Genomic DNA, 24,111 nt, shown 5'->3' with positions numbered 1-24,111 from the left:
CCAATTCACGTCAACCAGTTAGGTCCATACTCGATGGGATTTTCATTCTGACAAGCAAGTCCCTAAGACGTGCCCTGGTCTCGCTAGAGCTGCCAACCACTACCCCTACACCCACCAGCAGAGGAAGAGCAGGAGGGCGTGCAGTCAGAGGCTGACAGAAGCCGCAGGGGCTCACAGGAAACAGATCAGTTTGTTTGCCAGGCTATTTATTTGCTGCCCAATGTCTAAAAAGAAAAGAAAGGCAGAACATACTTTTCCCCTTAAAAAAAACAACAGTAGGGGCTGCTGACTCTGAATAGAATTCATTTAGTTGAGCTTCCACCATAATTTTTGCTTATCAAAATAATTCATTGGCTTGGGGGATGGGGGTGAGGAATGGCAAGGAGCTAAAATGGATCACTTCCTATACTGCAACTACCCAGCCAGTTCCTGAGCACCCTGGCAAGGAAAATTGGAAGCGTTTGGAGGGAAACCACCAGATACAACTTACAAGTAGCGACAAACCAACACCACCACTATGTGGCTTAAGACATGATTTAGTGTTTAGCCATTTCATCAGTCATCTGTGTTTCTCTCAAACGGGAAATGTTAGCTTTGAATGTACCTCTTCGGGAAGAGCGAGCCAGGGGCAGAAACCAATCCCTGTGGACATGCCCTATGGAAATCAATCAGGGGTGCCAAATCCTGGTCCTGGTCCAGGAACTGCAGCTCTCCTCCTGCCTCCTAGCCCACTGGCGGCAGCCCCAGGAGCAGCTGCGCTGTGAGAGCAGCACACTCTTTCTCCTGACAGGTGCCAGTCAGCATCCTCTCCCTTCTGCCTTGGCAGATACGATGGTGATTACAATAGAATATATTGTAAGGCAATCATTTGCCCTTTGGCATAGTTTTAACCTAATTAACCTCTTAAAACTTTCGGCTTGGTCCAACCCACCAGCTATACAGCATTAACGTTCTCAAAAACTTCTCAGAGGGAGTAGCAGAAAAATGTCACACTCAACCACACGTTTCACCTGTGGTTCTAATAACTTTTGACACTGAAAAATAATTGGTGGTTTTGGCACATGTAATAGTAGGTAGAGACTGCTTGAAGTCTGGGTGGTGGACACATAAGGATTTCAGAATGAATATCAAGCATAACAAGCTATCAATTTCTTATCTAGAATAATAGGAACAAATTAACCCCAGGCATAGAAAATGTGATACATGTGGATATCAGACTCCCAAAATGCAACAGTGTTGTATCTTAAAAGGTCTGATTTTATCATCTTTGCCTCTGCACTTTAAATGCAGGGCAGCAACATCACTTGTCTCCTCCATTCCTGAAACATTTTATTTCAGCTGAGATGGAAATAAACGTGAGACTCACTAAACAAATCCTGCACATTATGGAGGGTGTGGTAAACTTAAACTAGACACCATTTAGTCTCCAGCTTCCTGATGGAAGACTCCCACTTTGGTATGGTTTCCCATCCCAAGCTGCCCCTTGGAAGTATCACTACTCTACTGTCATGTTTGCTGCTGCTGCTGCTGCTGCTGCTGCTGCAGACGCCACTGCAAACACAAACTTAGTGCCATTTGAGTTGCTTCTGACTCACAGCGACCCTATAAACCACAGCAACACTGCCCCTGCGGGCTGGGTTTCCAGGCTGTCAACTTCATGGGAGTCCAAAGCCCTATCTTTGTCCCAGGCTGCTGTGCAAACTCACACTCTCCTCTCGCCCTCACAGCAAGGAGGGAGCCTCTGCGGACCAGGGGGAAAGGAACGGTGAGGAAGGAACGGTGAGGAAAGCCTGTGGAGAACTTTTCACTGAGGCAGGTGTTGGCTAGATTGTAGCGTCAAGAGTGCCGATGACCCAGAGAATCCATGCTCTGGACTACCACTCTCACAGAGTGGATGCCGTTTGTCATGTTTATTCCTCTAGAAACAAAGTACTTCAGGAGAGCCTTCTGTACCTAACTTCTAACTGCTAACTGACCCTTCACAAAAATGTCTAATGGGTGTAAATAACTCGATGGAAGTTCTCAGTGGCAGCAGCTTTGAATCCTGAATTAGGAGTACTTTTCCTACTAACTCTCACAAGGAACCAAGAAGAAACAAAGTATATGCCAATGGTTATTCTTAGGAAAGCAATCATTCCCTGACAGGGCCTCCATTTTCACGGCCACACTTATTGTAAAGTGCCTGTAAGTTGCTGCAGGCACGGACTCCGACCACACAACCCTCTGCGTTGTGATTCACGACTGCGGAGCTGTTCACACTCTTTCTTGAAGCCCCATTTAACCCAAAGACTGGATAAATACTATTCCTGAAACTGCCACAAAACGAGAAAAGAGAAGACTGGCAACTACACATTGAACTCAGGACTCTAAACAAAACACATTTCAAAGCAGGTTGCTGGGAAGTGCCTACAAGTACCTGTTACGGGCTCTGGTTTCTTTATTAATGGCGGTGGGAAGAATACAAGTGCAGCATGATAGAAACAGAGGCATGTTACAGTGCTTTGCAGCTATCAAGATGTTGTTTCTAAAAGGAGGACCATTTCCTTCACTACCAAGGTTACAAGTTAGAGTCAGACAAGAACAAGGAACAGTAGGAAATATGATTTAAGAAATTCACATTGTATCAACCCCGTCCAACTTTCCAGAGGTATGCACCAGTTCAAGATGTATGCATCACAGTCCTGTTAATAGCACCAATCCTAGGACATTTAACTTAAAAAAAACCCAAGAAACACTGTAGTCCAGATAGTATACTTTAGGCTTAAAGGGCAATTATCTTCTGACATCTTATTTTCATTGCTCATCTGTATTACAGAAAAATACTTGTGTTACAAACATCAAGGGCCACAGCGGAAGGAAGAAATGAGTGCTCTACATACTTGTAGCGACACAGCTTAAAGGGGTCCGTCTTTCTCCAGAAGTCTCTGGGAAGGGCGTCGTTATACTCCAACACCAGACAGTCAATGAAACGTGCCTGGCAAGGTTGACATTAAAAAATACTAAAAAGTTTTTCATACAAGAGCTGGTTTTTTTTTTTCAAAAGCCTATGTACAAGTATCTCCTCTAGGTGAAATTTTAATAGGAATATGACTCAAGTGAATGAGAATAGTTAACGTACATGTGGAAGAGAGGATCAGGCAATCTCATGACACAGGAACTAATTAAAAACAAGACACAACTAGGAGCATTGAACTGATCATCGGACACATTGATAAAACCAAGTTTTGCCTTTGCTTCAACTTCTTAAAAACAGAAGAGATTCAGTAAAATACTTCCAATATCTTGAAAAACAAGAATTGATGGGGCAGAGATCTTTGTCTGTTGACCGAGAACAAAATACCCGATCCACAGTTGGTTTAGACACATATATCTGTTGGTATACTGAATGTCACATGCCAGAGGATTTAAGTGCTCTGAGCAATAAAGCCATCCCCCCCCAAACCTAAACCCACCAAGCAAGGCCCTTATCCAAAGACCATTCTAGTCTAGAAATGACAGGATATCCTTCTCTGTTCAAGCTTTAGTGAAGACACTTTACAAGCAAGTGTTCCTTATTAGGGAAGAAGTCGGGGCTGGGCTATGTTCGTCTCAAATTACTTCAAAGCTCTGCATTCACACTCATTCTGCAATATCCTTCAGTCCCTGGAGACATGGAGCGAGCACTTCCAAGATGAGTTCCCAGTGTCCTGTTTACAAGCATGAAGAGGGCCTCCCACTTATGAAGGGCGGGCTTACTCCAGGTCGTCCTCTCTTCCACGAGAGGACGTGTTCCACAGCACAGTGCATGTCCTTTCCATCTTCCCAGCACGGACATTAGAAGACAGGAGAGTCACAGAAAGGACAGGGGCTCTGCAGTAGCCGCTTAATCCAGTCAGGATCTGCAAAAGGAAAACAAGTGGTGTCAAGGGTTAGCTTTGGAAAAAGCAATCCAGTGAAATGGGATGAGCTCATGGGCCTGCTGTGTGAAGGGACCAGCACTCTGGTCCTGGTTCTGCAACACAATGGCTACATGTCCCCGAACAGAAACACTTTCTCCTCTGAACGTCAGTTTCCACCACCATAAAAGGAGAGGCCGGACAAAATCTTTGGAATTCCAAAAACTTTGGAATTCTCAGCCTTTTGTGACAAAATAGGAAAGATAAAGGTAATGCAATGAATGTTTCCTAAAGCTCAATTTAATGAATGGACTGTGCTTTACTCTGGTTCTATTATTAAAATATTCTCTTATGAAATCATGTAATAAAAATTTGTTTGAAATGCCACTACTTAAGAGAAATGAAAAGGTGGCAACACTGGGTCACTGCTCCACCTCCCTTTTTAAAACTGAACTGGTTTGTGAGATGCAGAAATCTAAGAACGACTTGCCAAACCCAGTGCACCCTGCTCTTCCCCAAAGCCACATGTGGCTCAACTCAGTCAACTGTAGGGTTTTGGTTCATTTAACTTTCAGTCTTTCCCAGATTTCCTGACTAAATGCTGTCTCAACTCTCAAATGCAGCAGGTGTTAAAACTTCCCAACAGTTAATGAATTATTCAAGAGAAAGAGGAAGGGTACAGGTGAAAATAGCCAAGACCTGGAAGAAGTTTTGAAGTTGAGGATTGAGGACCTAAATATTCATCATACTCTTCCTCTACTGCAGATTGCAACGCCTGTAACCAAAATTTACAAAAGAGCAAAAGGTACCATACCAACTCCTTTGATTCCGAAAACCTCAGCAGGCTGCAACAAAATTATGGATGTTTTACATAGAATGTTTTTTGTTTGAGTTAATTGGGACCACATACTTTCCTAACATGTGGATGCAATTGTGTAGGTTTATGTCTAAGTTGGCTCATTTGATGATTGTGATTTTAATGTGCCTAATACCACAAATGCAACATTTAAATTATTTTATCCCTTAAGGAGATCTGCAATCTTCCAACTAGTTATCTCAAAAACATGTGCTTTGCTACCAGGGCTTTCAAAATTCACTGTCACTGAGTTGATTTCAACTCCTAGCCATCCTACAGAACAAGAGTAGAACTGCCTGTGGCTTTCCAAGGCTGTACCCGTTTCAGAAGTACAGTTTCACCTTTCTCCAGAGAAAGGGCTAGTGGACTCGAATTGCTGACCTTGCTGCCCGAGGTCTAACCCACCGCACCAGCAGGGCTCCCCAGAGCTATTAGGAAGGTGTATACAGAGGAGTGGGGGTGGGGGGTGAGGGTGGGTGGGAGGGGGAGTCTATCATGGCTTCTGAAAGAATGACTCCAAGAGCATATTCTATTTAGCAGAATAGCAAGTGTCTTTGTACATACTCTCACCTCGTTAGGGCGCTTTCATTGAACTGTATCAGCCACCTTAAACAAGGGCTGATGTTTGTTGAATGAATAGTAAGTTTGCAGTGATAGGACATTGGACTGCAGGCACACTTAATCCAGACACTAAACATGCAATAGGGACTCTTCATGATACCTTCCAATGACCAATTAATGTTCAGTCTGTGCTATGGCTTCAAGATAATACTGTATGGAGCAGACCGTGCCTGCTCCCCAGCCCTGACCTGTGCATAAACGAAGCAGAGTGAGCCTGACCCAAGCCATTACTGGAGGCACTGGCACTCTGCCAGCATGCTCAATCGCACCCTCCCCAGGCGGGGGGCACACTCACCTTCTGGCATTGGGTGGCGGGCAATGCTGTCATGGAGCAAACACCGTCTGTAGATCAAACTCTGGCAGGACTGGTAGGTTAAAAAGCACCTGAGAGGAGACAGATTGTATTGTCAAGGGAGAGAGTGCTCAGGGTCTACCCAAACTGAGGGAGCAGCAGGATGGGGGAGGGTAACATCACCACAGACAGTTAATTATTCCCACACCACAGAAGCAAAATGAGCTAGCAAACACACATGGCAAATTCATGGCAAATGAATGGGAAAGTAAAGAGGAAGTAGCTGTGTCTGAGCCCTGGGGGAAGGGCTGAGACTGCTAGGAAAGAATTTAACCTGTAACTAGCTAAGTGCACTTTGAATGCTTGATAGGTTAAAATGAAACCTATCCAAAAGAGAGAGAGAGAGAGAAATGGAACACGTATTATTTCAAGAGAATAGAACCTTGTTCTTGTTAGTGATTTGAAGACAACTAATAGTACACTGGGGGGATAGGATGGGGGAAAGGTAAACATTTAAAAGTATCTTATACAGGAATATTCTATTGCATCCAGAGACCATTCACTGGACACCTACCAAGACTAGGCAAATAAAGACATAGGGAATGGATTCAACTGACAAAAGGTGCACTTGGATGACACAGGGATGGTTTTCCAAAAGAGAACGGTTGTGAGTTGAGCTACTCAAGAGTAGAAAACACAAAGAAGAAGACAGGCGGGGGGAACGATTCCAAGAAGGTTTGCCTAATGAGTAGACTTAGGTTTCCAGAAAAAGCTCCTATCTGAGTGACTGCAAGACCCATTCTCACATAAAGAAGGTACACAGGCGCATTTCAGCACGAACTTTAAACAGCTAAAGTAAAAATAACTGTTCTGAAAGAAGCTATCTGAGGGGCATTAATGGGACGTTATGTTAGGCGCCACTGAGTGGGTTCTGACTCATAGCAACCCTGTGTACAAGCCAACGAGAAACCCTACCCAGTCCAGTAGTGTGGTGTGATACGTAGTGGTGACAGATGCACTCTAGAGCCTGAACGTATGAGTCTCAACTCTGACACCAATTTCCCGTGTGACTTTCGGCAAGCTTTTAATCTCTCTCTGCCCCAGTTTCCTCTGAGAACAGAAATAGTCAATGCCTCTCTGCATTGTTGCTCTAAGAATGCAGGAACTTCACGGGTTTCCTCAGAATAGTGCCTGGCACACTAGCAGCGCTCTCAATACATGTTAGTTGTTTTGGTTTATTATTACAAACCCCAAATCTAAATTCCACTCTTGAGAGCAGACGGCCTCATTTCTCTCTCTCACACAGGCTGGTGGGTTTGAACCACTAACCTTTAGGTTAAGCAGCCCAATGCTTATTCCACAGCATCTCCAGGGCGCCTAAGAAATATCCACACAATGGACGACAGATTATTAAGAACAAAAAACTGCTCACAATATTTTGATAAGAGAGTTGGCAAGCTGTTATATATACCATCTGCAACACAATCCTGTTTCTCTTGAAAATAGAAATTAGTTTAGTCCTCTCTCTCTTCCCTAAACTCCTCAAATTGCTGAGTATCAGTCATGTACCAGACATGGTTCTAGAAAGAGCTGTGAACAGAAATTCCCTGTCTTCACGGAGCTTTCTAGTATAGAGAGGAAAGAGGTTTAAAAAATAGTAGTGCATTAAAAAAAAAAAGGGCATAAAATGGTGGTAACTGCTGAGGAGGAAAAGCAAACAAGGGAGAGAGGTGTGGCCTATTGGGAGGATGGGGTGAGCCGAATGCTCTTACTTTAGGTAGTATGGCTGGGGGCAGCCCTACTGACAAAGTAACACGAGGAAGCCACGTGGTCACCTGCACAGAGAGCATGGCCAGCTGAGGGGGTGGCAGTGCAGCCTCCTGAGGTGGCAGTGCCTTGTGAAACTGAGGGACAAGGAGGCCAGATGGGGGAAAGGCCTTGCAGGTCAATGAAAGGACTTTGGCTTTGGCCTCATCCGAAACGGATAGCCAACGGTGGGCACTGAGTAGATGGGTGACTTGAGCAGACAGTCCTAGAAGGACCACGATCACGGTCACAGTTAGACTGAGAGCAGACCCAAGAAGACAAGAAGAGAAGCAAGAATAGTTGCAGACCGCTACAATTATCGAGCAAGAGATAACGGTGTTTGGGACCACAGTGAAAGGTGTGAAAGTGGCGAGTTGGATTCAAATTTGGAATGTTGATTTAACACCCAAATAAAAACACCGAATAGACAATCAGAAACACCAAGTAGGCAATTAGATACATAAGCCTGGTGTGGGGAGAAAGGTTCAGGCTAAAGCGGGTATTTCAAAGTTACCAGTGCCTAAGTGCTATATCCACCAAGGGAGGTAAGGTTGACAGGAGGGAAGGAGATAGCGAGATGCAAGCACTGACTTCAAGAAAGCAGGACCCAGCAAGGTTAACGGAGAAGAGTCAGCGGTCAAAAGAAAGCCAGGAGTCCTGGGTCCTGGAAGCCAGATGATGGCACTGCCTCCAAGAGAAGGGAGGGATTTATCACTTCGGGGCAGTTCAGAGGTCAAGTACGAGAAGGCACACCAAGGTTCCCCCCTTGGAGTGAGACTGAGGGGAGAACTTGACCATTTATTTTACGCACGTTTATATCCCATTAATGTTTCACTTTTTAATAATACATTTTTAATTAGTGTTATTTCAGAGGAAAACCATATAGGCAAAAGCAAGAAGCCCCTATATAGCAAGTAGTAAAAGTGCCCTTTGAGAGCGGCCTGCTCTAGTCATCTGATGCTCGAGGTCCGGCCGGTTTTTATAATTGCAGGTTGTCTCCAGTACCGGGGAGTGGCACATGCTTTAGACAAATAAACACACACAGGGGTGGTGTGTGGGGTACGAAACTGCAAAGACAACAGCAGCAGGCGCCGGTTTAAAATGGCTTACTTACCGGAGCCAAATGTGGCCGTTGGAACAGACAGCCTGTTTTCGGTCTGTGAAGGGCAAGATCTCTTTACACAAGCTGCAGTGCTCGGGGAAAGTCTGCTTGTTCATCTTCTTCGAGATATGTCCAATCAGCACCTGAGGAGACCGAGCGGTCAGCAACACTTAGTGGTGAGGGCGGGGTCCCCGCACTAGCATCAAGGAACGGTGAAATAAAAGTGCCCAACAGTGGAAGGGCGAGATCACAAAAGCTGCACCTCTCACCTGACAAGCTGATTAAAACGTGGTCCACAACAGCGAGACCCAAACCATTAAAGGAAGGACTATTCTGAAAACCCAAATCTTTCAACTTGCCTCATTTTAGTTGCTTCTGAAACAAGCGTTTCAAGTTCGATTAGAAAACAATGTAGTTATTCTTTATAATGTTTTGAGTTTTAAAAGGAAAAATGTAATTTCTGAATGGAAAATGTTAGATGAAACACTATCAACTTTGTAGGACTGCTGTGGTAAAGTGCCATCAATGCCACCCTCGACTTATGGTGACCCCGGACCTGTGCCATCCCGTCACTGGTTGTCTACTAGACTACTGTGGTCCATGCGGTTTCTCACTGGCCTTTTCTGTGGAAGTAGCTCACCCAACCTTTTTTCCTAGTCTGTGTTGGTCTGGAAGTTCTGCTGAAACAGTCAGGATAGCAACCGGAAAGGCCCAACTGAGACATGCACAGCAGCTGCACGTGGTACAGTGGTCAGGAATGGAGAACTCTACCACTGACTGTCCCCTTGAAGAACTGTACAAATGTCATCTCTTAAGGATGGCTTACAAAGTAAAAAAAGATTCAGGGTTTTAAAAGTACTTTTAATTTCACCTTAAATGGCCCACAGACCCATGACTGATCTAGTATACAGTTTGCTCCAGAGCCTCTCATTCCTGTGGGATGTCAAGAGCCCACGAGTCCACTGTGGGAACGGGGAGGTAGTGATGAGTGGGTGCCCACAAGGCAGAGTTCTCACTCTTGTCTCAGCTTCATTTTTGCTTTTATCAGCTTTAATTAGGATCATAGGACTTTAAAAAAATGCTGACAATTTCATGATTTTGCTGAGAAAACGGTCGCTGGCTGTTAGAGGCACAGGGAAAGCCAACCCTTGATATCCATCTCCTCTTGACAAGATTATGTGCCTATCAACATTTGAACTCACTTGTTTAATATCTTCTGGAGGAATCCTCTGGCCACTCATTAAAATTAATTCATTGGTGAAACTTTAAGCTATAACTTTAAATCCAACTTTCAGGTTTTCACTGTTTAGGCTTAACATGTAAAGTCCCTTACCGCAGGGATTCCCTTACTGCAGGGATGCCCACCCACCCTTCTTTGCTAGACAAGCCATACATCTGTGTAGTGGGCTAAGGACACCGTCTGCCTAGAATTCCCCCAGACAAATTTTACATAAAAGAGGAGTGCTCCTGGTTGTTATCAATAGCCTTTCTGATCACACAAGTCCAACTTTATTCATTTAACTCCAACCGTCTCCATGGGGGTGAAGGCAACTTAGAGAGACAAAGGGATACACTGTATAATCTGTGGTAGTCGCATTGTACAGGTGAGGCAATTAGGGCGAAATGTCTAAAAGGGTTCCTAGAAAAGGCAATAAAGAATAGATGAGAAATGCTGATCTGAGGAGTTCAGAAACAATTTATTACTATGTCAACTCCCTGTGTTAAGCGTTTTTATGGATCTAGATGGATTTTTAAACCTTACCACATATTGTCCTCAAAGAACAATCAGGTTGTTCCTAAGAACTCGGCTGTTAAGAGATGGACAAGGGTATATAATCTTCTCTAAAAGGGCTCTGTGGGAACCTCAGGCTAATGGAGCTCCCCAAGTTCCTGACAATTACAGGAACCCACTACCAACCAACTTTCACACAGATTGTCGAAAGTGTTTTTGTTTATGCCTCATTAACCCTTTCAGTATCCCTGCTAGGTCTTATAAAACACTGTTATCCCAATAACACTGGGAGGCTTTGCACAGTTCGTGGGGGAGCGAGGGTGAAATTCCATTTTACTTTAATTCTATTTACCCTCAATTTTTTGAAGCCCATACTCTTGCAGACTATTTAAGACACAATGAAACAATGTTTAAAAGTTGACTGTTAAGGAAAACAAGTCACTTAAATGAATGGTCCATCTTACGCACTCTTTAAGATTACTGTGACAGCACACACACACTCACACACTCCAACAGGAAGATAGATTTAATTCACAGTCTTCAATGGATATAGGCATACCTCATCTGAGTGTGCTTCTTAACTACCGTGTCGTCCTTGTTCTACAACAAATTGAGGGTTTGCAGCCAGCCTGCGTTGAGCAAGTCTAGTGGCACCACTTTTGCAGCAGCAGCAGCAGCAGCAGCAGCACGTGCTCACTGTCTGGGGACTCTCACACCGTGTCAAACTTCTTCACAATGCTACTACTGCACACTTAAGAAGCTGCAGTATAGAGTACCCATAACTTTCATTGTTGGGAAACATAACAATCCACGTGACTGAATGTATTGTGATTATTTGCTTCAGTGCAGTGGCCTGGATCCGAACCTGCACTATCTCCAAGGTGTGTATGTATGTACTTTGAATAATTTAGCACCTGGTACACGGCTTTTGGGACATAGTTCTTCAGGATTTTAGCAGCTGCTAGCTGAAAAATCTAATGTTCCTTAAGTTGGGGTAAGACTGGCTAAACAAAGTGAAACGGTTTCTTTTCTGTAGCAATTCTCAGAACCTATATCCCGAGAGGCAGAGCCCCTCTAAGAGGAATGTAGAATACATACAGTAATTCCCTCAATAGGGGACTCGTATTGTTCTGAGTTCTATAGAATTCCTTCTGAACAACACTCTAAGGTTATTCTAAGCCTAAACCAAGTTTACATCTAGCTTTTAAAAAGCAAGGCGCGAACAGTAAATTGTTTATATATCCTTCCTGACTATATCCGATTTTCCATTGGAAAACAAAACCCAAAGACACTTGGGTCATCAGGAAGAGACAGGAGCACATGCCTGCCGCCAGGACTGCCTGAGTCCGCATAGCCGAGCTAAGGGCAGCTGCCCCGGGCTCCTCCAGGCCTGGAAAACCTTACACAGCCATCAAGGCCACCTGGTGAAGAACCAAAACACACTGGGGGTGATTAACGTGTCCTCTGCAGGAATCCAGGTTTCCTATTTAGTCTCGTGTACCTCGTGCCAACCAGTTACCTTAAAAAGCGATCATTTAAAAAGCTGAGCTTTCAGAGTTCAGTCTAGGTCAGTTTTCTCTGGAGCACAGTGGGCTTTCCCAGGATTCCTGGACTGTGCTAAGAAACACCTACCCGAGCTGTTCTGTCATCGTACTCTTCATCGGACATCAAGAAGTTACAGAGTCCTCGGGTAGGGATGCTCGTGTTCTCTGTGATCCAGGTGTGCAGGTAGACTTCTCCTAAGACGCGCTTCATGTGTTCCCGCGTCAAGTGCATCTCCACAGCTTCAATCTTCCCTTGGATTTCCAGGAGTTTCTCCTCCATTGGCTCACGGCTCCCAGCGTCGGCGGGCTGGGCAAGGGGGTCATCGGTAGGCTCCTCTCCCTCACCTTCTTTGCTTTTCTCCTGAAGGCTCTGCTTGTTCACCTGTTTCGAAGAAGTGCCTTCTTCTTGCTGTTCATCCTCAGGTGAGTCGAGCAGTAAGATTTTTGAGTCCTCATTGGAGGGCTTCCATAAGGGTTCCGAGGGAATTTTCTGCATCGACTGATATAAGATCCTCAGGAGGAACAGCTTGAACCGCCAAAAATAGGTGGCCCCACTGCTTTCGATCTTTCCTTCCAAAGCTTCGTGTAAAAATTGGGGGATGTGTTTATCTTTTAAAATCTTCCACCGTACTAGATCTATTAAATCCACCTGTTTGAAGAGATTTTGAACGGACGATTCCAGGAGCTGAGCAGCTGCCTCTTCAAAGGTTTTCAAGGTAACGAACTGGACCTGGTAGTTTTTGTTAACGGGGTGGAGGCCATTGACCATGCCCTCGGTGGTAATGACAGCCAGATATGCACCGCAAGGGCTCACTGCTATCCCGTGAGTCCTCACGGAGCCAAACACATCTGCAAGCTTAATCAACTGGTGTTCAAACTTTAATGCAACATCCGTGAATATGGGAATCAACTGCCTCACCTTCCCATCACTGGAACATGTATATACCGTTCCATTCTGTTTGTCTGCAGTCATTGAGACAATGGGCAGCGAATGAAGGCCGGTGACATGGGAATTGTGAACGTTCAGACCTGCTTTGGAAATCAGAAGGAGACACCAAAACACATAGGACCCTCTGGCAGCCACCACTAAACTACAGCTGCACTTCTGGTAAGGATGGTAGAGTGGCACACACTTAATGCTGTGCACAGGCAACTGGTCCATTTCTTTCCACAAGACAACAGGCTGCCTTAGCGTGAAGTAGCCTTTAACTGCTTTGAGATTGACGGGAAGAATTTTCACCGGTCCGAAATCGCTTCCCACAATAAGGCCACTCATTTTCCGATTATTGTGCTCATATTCCCACCAAAACAGAACACTAGGAGAGTTGATCCCTGACTCAATTGTGTTGCAGGAAGAGATGGATTCCTTTCCCACAAACGGCAGCTGGAACTGCCACACAGCAATGTTGCCATTTTCAAAGAGCACGGCCAGGAGCACGCTCCCCACATCACGACACTCGTTGTTATGCTTGACCTGCTGGGTGGTACAGATGCCCGACCACTCCATTCTGACTGGGGTCTGCATGCTGTGCCTCCTCTGAAACTCAGCGAAGTCCGAAAGGTTTCCTTCAGAGGTTTCGGTCTTAGAAAGCCTGTAACTGGTCTCATATAGGCGTTCGCCATAAATCTCAGTCAGGTCCACAAGCTGGACCCACTGTAGCCGGCTGAGGTTCGCCTGGATGGTCAGGCGGTTGTCCATGGTGAGTGCGGCCAACAGGCACCTGCCATTAGCATCACAACCCATGGGCGACCAGCTGGTGTATTTGAATCCTCTCAGTGGCGGCAAAGCCTTCCCTTCAGGATTGAACACCCTATCCAACATGAAAGTCTGACTGACTACAGGGTCTTTAGAGGTGGCAAATTTCTCCTTACACTCAGCAACTTCTTTTTTTGATCCAACCTGAAAATAAGAGATATAGAAAGTATCAGATAATGATTTCAGCTTAGGAGGAGTACATTTATGTTACTTAGGCTGTATAAACAGAGTCACATGAATACAGTTAGCAATTTTGTCTCAATTCTGTCAATTTTCACATTTAAAAGGCCAAGTACAGGTCTAAATACTAAGTGAACAACTACTAGAAAAAATGGTAATTTGTTTCTGGGGTTCAGAATAACGGTTGTCATTATTCATAGCCTGGTTTCCATATTTTTAGAATTGACATGACCAACTAAAACATACAACTTGATCCTGAAGAGTGAACAGAGCATTTGTCTGAGTCAGGTGTTCAAAACTCATGAAAGTAGTTCTCTAGAAAGTAAAAGGAAACAAAGAACTAGGAGGCAAAGGGCATTTATAGAGGTCTAAATACAGGCATGTACATATGTAAATACATTTATATATGACGATGGGGAAATGGATCTATGTACATATATTTATAGGTTTAGTTTTAAGGTAGCAGACAGACATTGAGCCTCTACTCAAGTACTCCCTCAACGCAAGAACACTTTGTTCTAATAACCTGGCATTTTGTGATGCTCACCTTCTGGACACAATCGCTGAAGACAAAATGGGTGCATAAGCAAATGTGGTGAAGAAAGCTGATGGTGCCCAGCTATCAAAAGATATAGCATCTGGGGTCTTAAAGGCTGGAAGATAAACAAGCGGCCATCTGAACAACAACAAAGCCTACATGAAAGAAGCACACTAGCCTGTGTGATCATGAGGTGTCGATAGGACCAGGTATCAAAGACCCAGAACAAAAAATCCTATCATTGTGAATGGGGGTGGGAGTGGTGTTTGTGTGTGGAGTGGAAACCCAAAGCCCATCTGTAGAAAATTGAACTTCTCCTTACAGAAGGGTCTCGGGAAGGAGACAAGCCAGTCAGGGTGCAGTATAGCACCGTTGAAACTTACAGCTTTCCTCTAGATCTTTAATGCTCCCCCAATTCTACCTTACCTCATGACTCCAATTCTACCTTACAAATCCGGCTAGACCAGAGCATGTACATAGGTACAGATAAGAGCTGGAAACACAGGAAATCCAGGACAGATAAAACCCTCAGGACCAATAATGAGAGTAGCAATACCAGAAGGGGAAGGTGTGGGGAGAAAGGGGGAACCAATCACAATGATCTACATATAAGTCCCTCCCAGGGGCACAGACAACAGAAAAGTGGGTGAAGGGAGACATCGGTCAGTGTGAGACATGACAAAATAATAATAATTTATAAATTATCAAGGGTTCATGAGGTGGGGGCGGGGGGTGATGAGAAGCTGATACCAAGGGCTCAAGTAGAAAGAAAATGTTTTCAAAATGATAATGGCAACAAATGTACAAATGTGCTTGACATAATGGATAGATGTATGGATTGTGATGAGTTGTACGAGCCCTCAATAAAATGATTTTTTTAAAGGAAAGTAGTTCTCTATATACAGGTTTGATACATTTAGATATATGGATTTTTATAATATTTTTGCAATACAAATGTCACCTTTAAGTTTGCTCTCTAAATTTAATAACTATGTTCATTTACACATTCATAAAGGTAATTTGTAAACTATGCTGAGCATCCTCTACCTTTTCTACTGTTTCTATAGAATTATTTTAGACTAGACTGAATGCTACATCACATCCATTTTCTCTAATTCCCTGCTTAGAATGCTCTTCCCTCTTATCTAAATCTTATCCATGATAACTTTATGAGGTTTCCTGAGATCATACTAATCTTCAGTTTCTATCTCTCATAGCATATCACCTAGCCTTTTGACAGCAAGCTTTTTAGAAAGACTTTGAAAGGATATATAAACATACAGATGGAGGGAGAGATAAGTGACCAAAAGAAAGTGGCTCAGATAGTTGTGGCTTTTTGGTCAACTTAGGCTTCTCTGGAGAAGCCAGCCTAAGACAAAGGTTAAAGATAAAAAAAAGCAGAGGTCTTTATGTTAAAAGCAGACAGAACAAGGAAGCTTATTATCAAAGTGGAAAGGGTAGAACAAACATGATTAAAAGGGAATTCAAGCATAAAGTATCTATTGCTATAATAAGATGCATTTTAAATTAGTCTAATCCCAAAACCCAGAGGAATTAAACTTCTAGACAGAGAACTTGGGAGATGATGAACTCACAAAACCACCCATTCCATGCCTGGACAAGTGGGGATATATCAGAAAATGAGAGTACAACAAAGAATTTAAAATGTTGCCAAATATACTCAAGACAATACACACACATAAAACATACATGACAAAAATTACAGAATACCAAGCCTGATCGTGAATAATAGTTGATTTGTTAACAAATTAATGATTTAGATAAACATCATTAGAGATGAGCATAGGATAATTAGATTTATTTATGAATAATGTCATCTTATTCTTTTTCTAACATAGCTACATGACAATAAATAAACACACACGATGAAAGCTAGCCATAAAGTTGTGCATCTAAGTGAATCAGATGCCTAACTTCTCCTAAGGTGTGTTTCACAGACCACTACTCTCCAAACTGCCCCTTCAAAGAGTTCTACAGTCAAATATGCTTTAGAAATGCAACACATTATATACATAAATACACACATACACACATAATATATTTTTTCTCCTTAGAGGAGTCAAAATTAGTATTAGCACATTAAGTGACTTGGCCAGGGAGCTACTAAAGTCACTTAAAAGAGCAGTTAAGCAGTTATGCAAGCATCACTTTATAACAGAACTTTTTAGGGCGAGTGTCTTGTTATTCTCCTTAAGAACACTGAAAATAGTTCTTTAGGCAGTATATCTTGATTCTACAAAAGCATTTAAGGTAGTCTCTTGGATATGCTATGGGCAAGTTAGGGAAATATAAACAGAATGTTCAAATTAAATAATGGTATAACCAGCTAGTCTAATAATAAAATAATATTAATCAAAGCCCAGAGCTTTGTTGGGTAGATAAAATTTGGAATGTGAGTAATAAAGCATAGGATAATGATAGGTAATCTGTATTATGATATCAGACAGGCTGGGTTCAGATCCTGGCTCTATTACTTATATACTAGTTCTGTGACTATGAACAAATTATTTAAATCTTCTGGCCCTAATTTCCTCACTTATAAAAAGAGGCTAGTTACCGATACTTCTAGGAAGATTTAAGTAAGCCAACACATGGAAAGCACACATTAATAGGTGTTCAATACATGTTAGCTATGATTATTACAAGGGAGCTTCAAAAGAATTGTGGGAAAATTTCATTATCTTTCAGTTCCATTTTTCCATGAACTTTTTCAAGCCCCCTCATATTATAAATACTCTTTGAGAACAAAGTAAATGTCAATAAGACATTTCAAAAAGTAAGTAAAACACAGGATATAAAATTGCTCACCAAATTCTACAATACTATAAATGAGGCAGTAATCCTTAAAATACACAAAAGGTACTGGTACAACCTAAGGCAAAGTTACAGAATTTGTAACGCAAGTAACAGCACATAATGAAATAAAGACAAGCAATTTGTGTGAACTCTTGGTAGGATGGAGAGCAGCACAGATCTTGACCAAATCTGTATAGCTTTGTGGTAGTCATTTCTAATATATTAGTTGGAATCAACCTACTGAAGCCCCTTCCCCATGCTCCCAATACTCCCACATCACACCAGTTCAATTTAAACAAGCACTCATAAGCTTAAGGTGCATACCACTCACTCAGAGTCCTGTGCCTGGTCATTTAATTAAGCATCTATGATCTATTTCTAGTCGGCTACCGGTACTGACAAATCCCTGGTAATGCAGGGGCAAACACTCGGCTGCTAAACAGAAAGGTTGGTGGTTGAAAGCCACCAGCTGGCTGCTTGCTCTCTGAGAGACAAATGAGGCAATCTGCTTCCACAAATAATGCAAAAAGTCCAAAGCTAAAACCAAAGCCAAACCCTGAGCCATCAGGTTGATTCTGAGGCATAGCCACCCCAAATAGCAGCGGTTCTCAACCTGTGGGTCGTGACCCCTTTGGTGCTTGAACAACCCTTTTCACAGGGTCGCCCAAATCATAACAGTAGCAAAATTACAGTTATGAAGTAGCAATGAAAATACTTTTATGGTTGGGGGGTGAGGGTGGGGTCACCACAACATGCGGAACTGTATTAAAGGGTCCGCGGCATTAGAAAGATTGAGAACCACTGCCATATAGGGTTTCTGAGGTTGTAAATTTTTCCAAGGACAGTCTCATCTTTCTTCCTCAGAGTGGCTGGTGAGTTTGAACCACCAACCATGCAGTTAGTTGTCCAAGAAATCCTATGGGGCAGTTTTCTGCTGTTCCATAGGGTCACTATGCACTGGAAATCAATCTGATGGCAGGGTATGTTCCTAGCAGCGATAGCTCAGCACTTTGTAAGCACTTGACAGACAAAACTCATTGAAGCTATTGGACAGTGTCTGGAGGGAACGGAGGATGATTCCAAAGTTAGGCAGTATTTATTTGTATTATTTTTCTTTCCTTTTTAGATTTTTTATTAAAAGATCATTTTATTGGGGGCTCTTACAACTTTGTAACAACCCATACATCAATTATATCAGGCATATTTGTACGTATGTTGCCATTCTTCTCTAGACATTTACTTTCTATTGAGCCCTTGGTGTCAGCTCTTCCCCCCTACCGCAGTGACCCCTTGATAAATTACTAGTTTCATATCTTACACCAATTGCTGTCTCCTTTCCCCCATGGAGGGTGTTTGTGTATGGTTATGTATCGATCACTGCAATCGGTTCCCCCTTTCTCCCTTCTTATCCCTACCTTTCCCCCTGCCCTTCTGGTATAGCTATTACCATTCCTGTTCCTGGATTCTGTCAAAAAGGTAATATTTTTAAGGCCTTTAAATAAGGAAAAAAAACAGACAAAAGCAAATTCACTACCATCGAGTCAATGTGACTCATAGTGACACCCCCCCCTACCTGCCCCCGTGGGTTTCCTAGACTGTAACTGTTTACAGGAGTAGAAAGCGCAGCCTCACTCCTGCAGAGTTGCTGGTGGTTTCGAACTGGGAATCGAAGCCCAACATGTAACCACTACACCACCAGGGCTCCTTAAATAAATAATACACAGTAAAAATAAGCTACATGTACATTATTAGAATGAAATGGTTTACAACTAGATGATTCACAGAGGCACGGCGGCTTTCTACACCCATAAAGAGCTACAGTCTTGGAAACTCAGAGGGCAGTTCTGCCCTGACTGCTGAGTCAGATGGACTCAATGGCAGCGAATGAGAAGATTCACTAAATAGTCCAATGGAAGAGAAAATGATTTTTCCCAAATATTTTTACTTACATTTCTTACTCAATCCATTATCTCTTCCCTTCCCATACTTCCGCTGTTCAATCCCATCAGGTGGGGCTATATAATTATCAATGCCATCAATACCTCGCCCCACGGCCCATTTCCCATACCCTCAGGGAACTCTTACTCCTGTTACTGTCTCTGAGGGGTCACCTATCCTGACTACTAAGTACTGAGCGATCTTAAATGTGCAAATGAACATACGCAAATCTAACCTCAATGAGGTATATCACGTACAGACTATTATGGTAAGAGATGGAAATCTTACAAAACTAGAGTATGGTTACGTGTTCCATCAGTGCCACACCGCACCCAGGATTTATCTTCCATTACATGAAGTCCTTCTAAGAGGGACTGTGCAGTTGTCTTGCTGGGGGACTTTGGGTCCACTTCCCTTCACATAGATTTGGATGTGTTTTTTGAACTTCTGGTATCTTTTCCCATCGACACTTCATGATCATACATCCTGGTGTGCTTCTTCACACATTCTGGTGTGCGTGCTTCTGGTTTTGTTGCTCCCATTAGATGGCCGCTTGTGACACTTATGCTTAAATCGTTATTCTATTGTTTCACGTTTATATCCTTCATCTACATGTGCTCAGAACAGTAATTTGTACACAGCTGATAATGCTAACTACTGTTTGAACTGGTACATAACTGGATTTTTCTGGGAGAAGTTCAACTCTCCCAGAATCATAGGACAAGTAACAGGTTCACAGGACAAAAGCTTTGAAGGGGTTAAGCACCGATACATCTAGCAGTGCCACACAGTAAAGCTGTGATCTAGATTACAGACTTTTCATCTTTGCCTTCCCAGGATTGTCGAAGGGTACAGCTACCAGAGCACTGACACAGATTTCTTTACAGTTCTCCCACTACACCACAGTTCTATCTCAGAAGCCTTGCAGTACAAGGAATTGCTTGATGTGGCTCTTCTAGTCAGTCTCTAACTCATCAACTTGTAAGGATGGCTCTGGGTAGAGCAAGGTGAATCATATAACTGATAGGGTTATCTGACTCAGCTGTGAGTGCTTGCTAACAGGATTGTGACTGCCATCCTACTGGGTATAAAATGAGCCATCTCAGAAACAGGTAGGGGAGAGCTATCACTACTAGCAAGAGCCAGGAGTAGAGTGCATTCTTTGGGACCCAAGATCCCTGTGAACTTCCTTGACCCCAGACGTAGCTTTGACAAAAGGGCAGAACCAGGAACAGAGCATTGGACTTCCCAATCAAACAAACAAACTCATTGTGCATTCAACTAATACTACAGTCAATCTAAAACCAAACTCACTTTTATCCATTCAATGCAGACTCATAACCTATCCTATAGGACAGGGTAGAATTGCCTCTGTGAGTTTCTAAGACTAACTCTTTATGGGTGTAGAAAGCCCATTTCTCTCATAACCCCCAGAGCACGTAGAACTGAGTGCTTTGGGGCAAGAGCCTGGCTTGTAAACTGGGGTGCCTCAAGGCAATTAATTAGGGGAGTTGGTTTTTCTGACCCTCAGAGATGGAGCTGAGTTCCTTTGGGATGAGACTTACAGTGGCGTGGCATGTCATTTGGGCCTTTATTAGCAGCCCTTAAAGAGCTATGTAACATCACCCAAAGGGCAATGAATTATCAAAGCCATCAGAGTAGTATGCAGGGTGCGGTAGTTACATAATCTGGTGTCAATTTGAGGATTATGAGTGTAGGGGTGGAGTCTAGTCTGTCAATCAAGATATAGCCAATGAGGCCTCTGTGTAGACATGGCCTCCCCCTAAGGATTCTGGGAATTCCTGGATTTCCTCCTTGGAGATGAGACAGACTCACTCTCTCTGGGCTCACTCTCTTGCAAACTCTCTACTGACAAGGCTCACTCCTTGAGACGCTCTACTGACAAGACACATGGCACTACGCTGATAGACCCTGAGCCCTGGGAACTGGAGAAGCCATGTGGAGACCCCTGTCAGCGCTGAGATGCTTACATTGCCACTGGATCCAAAGACTTTCTACCCACTGGCCTGTCATCGTCCTGCACTTGGCGTCATTGCATGTGTTTCGTGAGTCTGAAGAGGACTTTATATATTGTTATCGGACACATGGGCTAGTATCGGATTTATGGGCTAGTATCGGATTTATGGGCTTGGACTGGACTGGGGTGCTGCTTTCTTAATGTACCCTTTATTTTAAATTACCCTTTATATAAAATTCTCTCTCATACACATATGCGTGTTTACAAATTCGTTTCTCTAGTCTACCCAGACTAACACACATGGAAAGTGGAGGCCAGTGGGAGGAATGAATGGTTGGTATCAGAATAAGGCTAAAGAACAACGGCGGAGGGTGCAGGCACATGACTCCTGCTTTGTGGTAAATGCCCCAGAGACACAGAGGAGGTCAGATGTGCCCCCTCATCTCATTCCTCAGGCCTTTCTGAATTGCTGGGACAATTTAACATTCATTCACTAGGCAGTCCTAGGCTACTAAGTCAGCCACTTGATTCTGTGATGTGCATACAAAAACAAAAAACAGCGAAGAATGGTTAAGTTGTCACTAACTCATCCATGTTTTTAAAATCAATTGTTAAAGAGATGTATAAGAATTGTCTATTACTGGTTAGACAGTTGTGGAAGCAATGACGAGTATAATTTTATCAGAATGGCAAAAATACCCACAGGATCAACACCAATCCAAATTCTGATTCCTTCATACCTGTAAGGCTGTGTTACTATTATTGTTTTGCCTTGAACATTTAGTGTTCAAGAAACTGTGCCAGATGATTAAATATGCATATTTTAAAGTCTTTTACTCCAAAAGACCCTAAGAAGGTAGGTTGAAGTATCCCCCTTTTATGTATAGATCTATCTTACCCTCATGTAAGAAACCCTGGTGGCACAGTGCTTAAGCACCCAGACACTAACAGAAAAGTTGGTGGTTCAACAGCCAGCTCTGCCAGAGAAAGATTCATAGCTTTGGAAAGCCTGTGGGGCAGTTTCACTCAGTTCTATAGGGCTGCTATGATCAGAATCAACTCGACGCAATGAGTTTGATTTTAGCTTGGTTGCTGTCTTGTGCTATATAAAACCCAAGCCCTTAACCCCTATTTTATATTGGTTCCAACAATCAACTTTTTGCCTTAAGTTCAACCACCGTCACATTCTGAAATGTATCAAATCATGCAATGCTCATGAAACAATGAAGCAAAAATACTGCTACAAAATCACAGAAACTTTCAAGTGCAAGTATCAAAATGTGAAGCTGCTGTTTCTCAATAGAACCTTCACCTAGGTCTATACATGTCTAAAGATGTGTTTTAATTTCTCCGACTCGTCCCTCTTCAATTCACCCCGCACTTATACAACATTCCATCTCTAGAGTTTGTGTCACATTCTTTGAAAATGTTCTTTGGTGTAGGGAGTTCCGCATTGGACTGCTAACAGCAAAGTCAGAGGTTCAACTCCACCAGTTGTTCAGCTCCTGTAAAGATTTGGTCTTACAAATCCAAAAGGGTAATTCTACTCTGTCCTATAGGGTCATTAGGAGTTGGAATCAACTCAATAGGAATAGAATTTAAGAAAAATAAGTCTGAAGGAGTAAGATCAGGAAAGTAGGGTGGAGAAGGCAATGTTTCCAAATGAGATTCTTGTAGGGCCAGCCCTGGTTATCCTTAAAAACTGAGCAGGCACATAGTTGTGATAGAAAGAATTTCCTCAGTGCAACTTCCCCAGCCTTTTCCTTACCAAATGCGGTTTTCAATCTTCTCAAAATTTCTTCCTAACCAGACCCTCATGATTGGCCTTGGGTCAATTTGAGAACATCCTCTCCAAGATCTTTAGAGAGCTTGGTCACACAAACTTGCCAATGATCTAACATCAAGTTGGGTGCGTGCCTGCACCCAACTAAAACATGCTTCATGGGACTAATCCCAACTCATGGCAACCCCATGCATGTCAGAGAACCGCGCCTCACAGGGTTTTCAGTGACTGGTTTTTGATGCTGTTGTTGTTTAAGCAGAAAGATCACCAGGCTTTCTTTCTGAAATACCTGTGGGTGGGTGGGCTGGAACCTCCAATCTTTCTTAGCAGTACAGTGCATGAACTCAGGGTCTCCAGCCACAGCTAAGAACTCATATTTGAAATAACTGTTGAGAATAACAATTTTTTTAAAAAAGTCCTTTATTTTCACATAAACATATTCTCTGCAGGTCAACATGTTATCTTCCAGGCACTTATCACTTTACTACATTATTTGTTTGACTTGCCAAAGAATGTACACTCTCGGGATGCAGGTCAGCACCCAGCAAACAGGGGTATTCAAGTATCTGCTTAATTTATTAACATATCCTTTGACAAGCACATATGGGCGTACAAAGTTATAAAGGAAACAAGGAAAATCCTTTATACTTCCCAACAACAAAAATGAGTCATATGGTTTCCCAGTTTTGGAGAACCAAACCAAACCCGGATTTTGAAAACGATGAGTGAGATAATACAACTTTAGGTACCAAGAAGTTCTGAAGGCTCTACATCTACCCAGAAACCACGTTAGTTGCAGTTTATGAACTGTTTCTAGGGGCCATATTTTTCATTCTACACCTCAAGGAGTTTTATTTAGCTACTAAAGGGAATCTGGAGTATAAGCATGGAGATCCAGTAGTTCACCCATCTGCCCAGAGTGAGAAGCAAGGGATCGTTCATTACAAAGTCGCTAAAATAGTTCAGACAATGGCTAGGACCGATTTTCCCACTCCCAAGCAAAAGAGGCCCCGAGGAGGGCACCAAACGGTAAACAAAGCCAACGTAGGGCCTCGGGGAGTAGGCCCCAGACAATAGAAGCAACGGTGGAGGCAGGTCTGGGGTTGGGTCAACAGGGGGTGGAGTTTCAGGGAGCACGCCACTAGTCGGTCAGACACTGGGGTAACGGCAGGATTGGCGGGACTCGGCTCCTGAGGTCATCGGAGACCTTGGGCGCACAACGCTGCACGCTTCTACCTTTTAAAAAAAAACAACAACGTGGCCACGCTGGCCACTTACAAGAGCCTCCCGCGC

General features: G+C 43.2%; 1 protein-coding gene across 1 annotated transcript; it reads right to left on the bottom strand.

The window, feature by feature from the left end:
- Positions 1-2,392: 2,392 nt before the first annotated feature.
- Positions 2,393-20,640, bottom strand: GTF3C4 (general transcription factor IIIC subunit 4). Its single transcript, XM_045288523.1, has 5 exons — positions 20,623-20,640; positions 11,917-13,770; positions 8,565-8,695; positions 5,648-5,736; positions 2,393-3,878 (listed from the first exon to the last, which is right to left on the bottom strand). The coding sequence occupies exons 1-5, from the start codon at positions 20,638-20,640 to the stop codon at positions 3,814-3,816; spliced, it is 2,157 nt and encodes a 718-aa protein (XP_045144458.1). The 3' UTR covers positions 2,393-3,813.
- Between the last annotated feature and the right edge of the window lie 3,471 nt (positions 20,641-24,111).

This window comes from Echinops telfairi, unplaced genomic scaffold, assembly GCF_000313985.2.
Source record: "Echinops telfairi isolate 266 unplaced genomic scaffold, ASM31398v2 ScPeMD7_22;HRSCAF=79, whole genome shotgun sequence".
Lineage (NCBI taxonomy): Eukaryota > Metazoa > Chordata > Mammalia > Afrosoricida > Tenrecidae > Echinops > Echinops telfairi.
Note: the sequence above shows the minus strand (reverse complement) of the source record. Positions and strands in the feature narration are given on the sequence as shown.

What these genes read in the sequence shown, in the direction of transcription:
- GTF3C4 (XM_045288523.1), bottom strand. An exon ending in ACGATGACAGAACAGCTCGG is followed by an intron (nt 8,696 to 11,916) that starts GTAGGTGTTTCT and finishes CGGTCTCCTCAG; the next exon opens with GTGCTGATTGGACATATCTC. An exon ending in CCGCCACCCAATGCCAGAAG is followed by an intron (nt 3,879 to 5,647) that starts GTGAGTGTGCCC and finishes TTCCTTTTGCAG; the next exon opens with ATCCTGACTGGATTAAGCGG.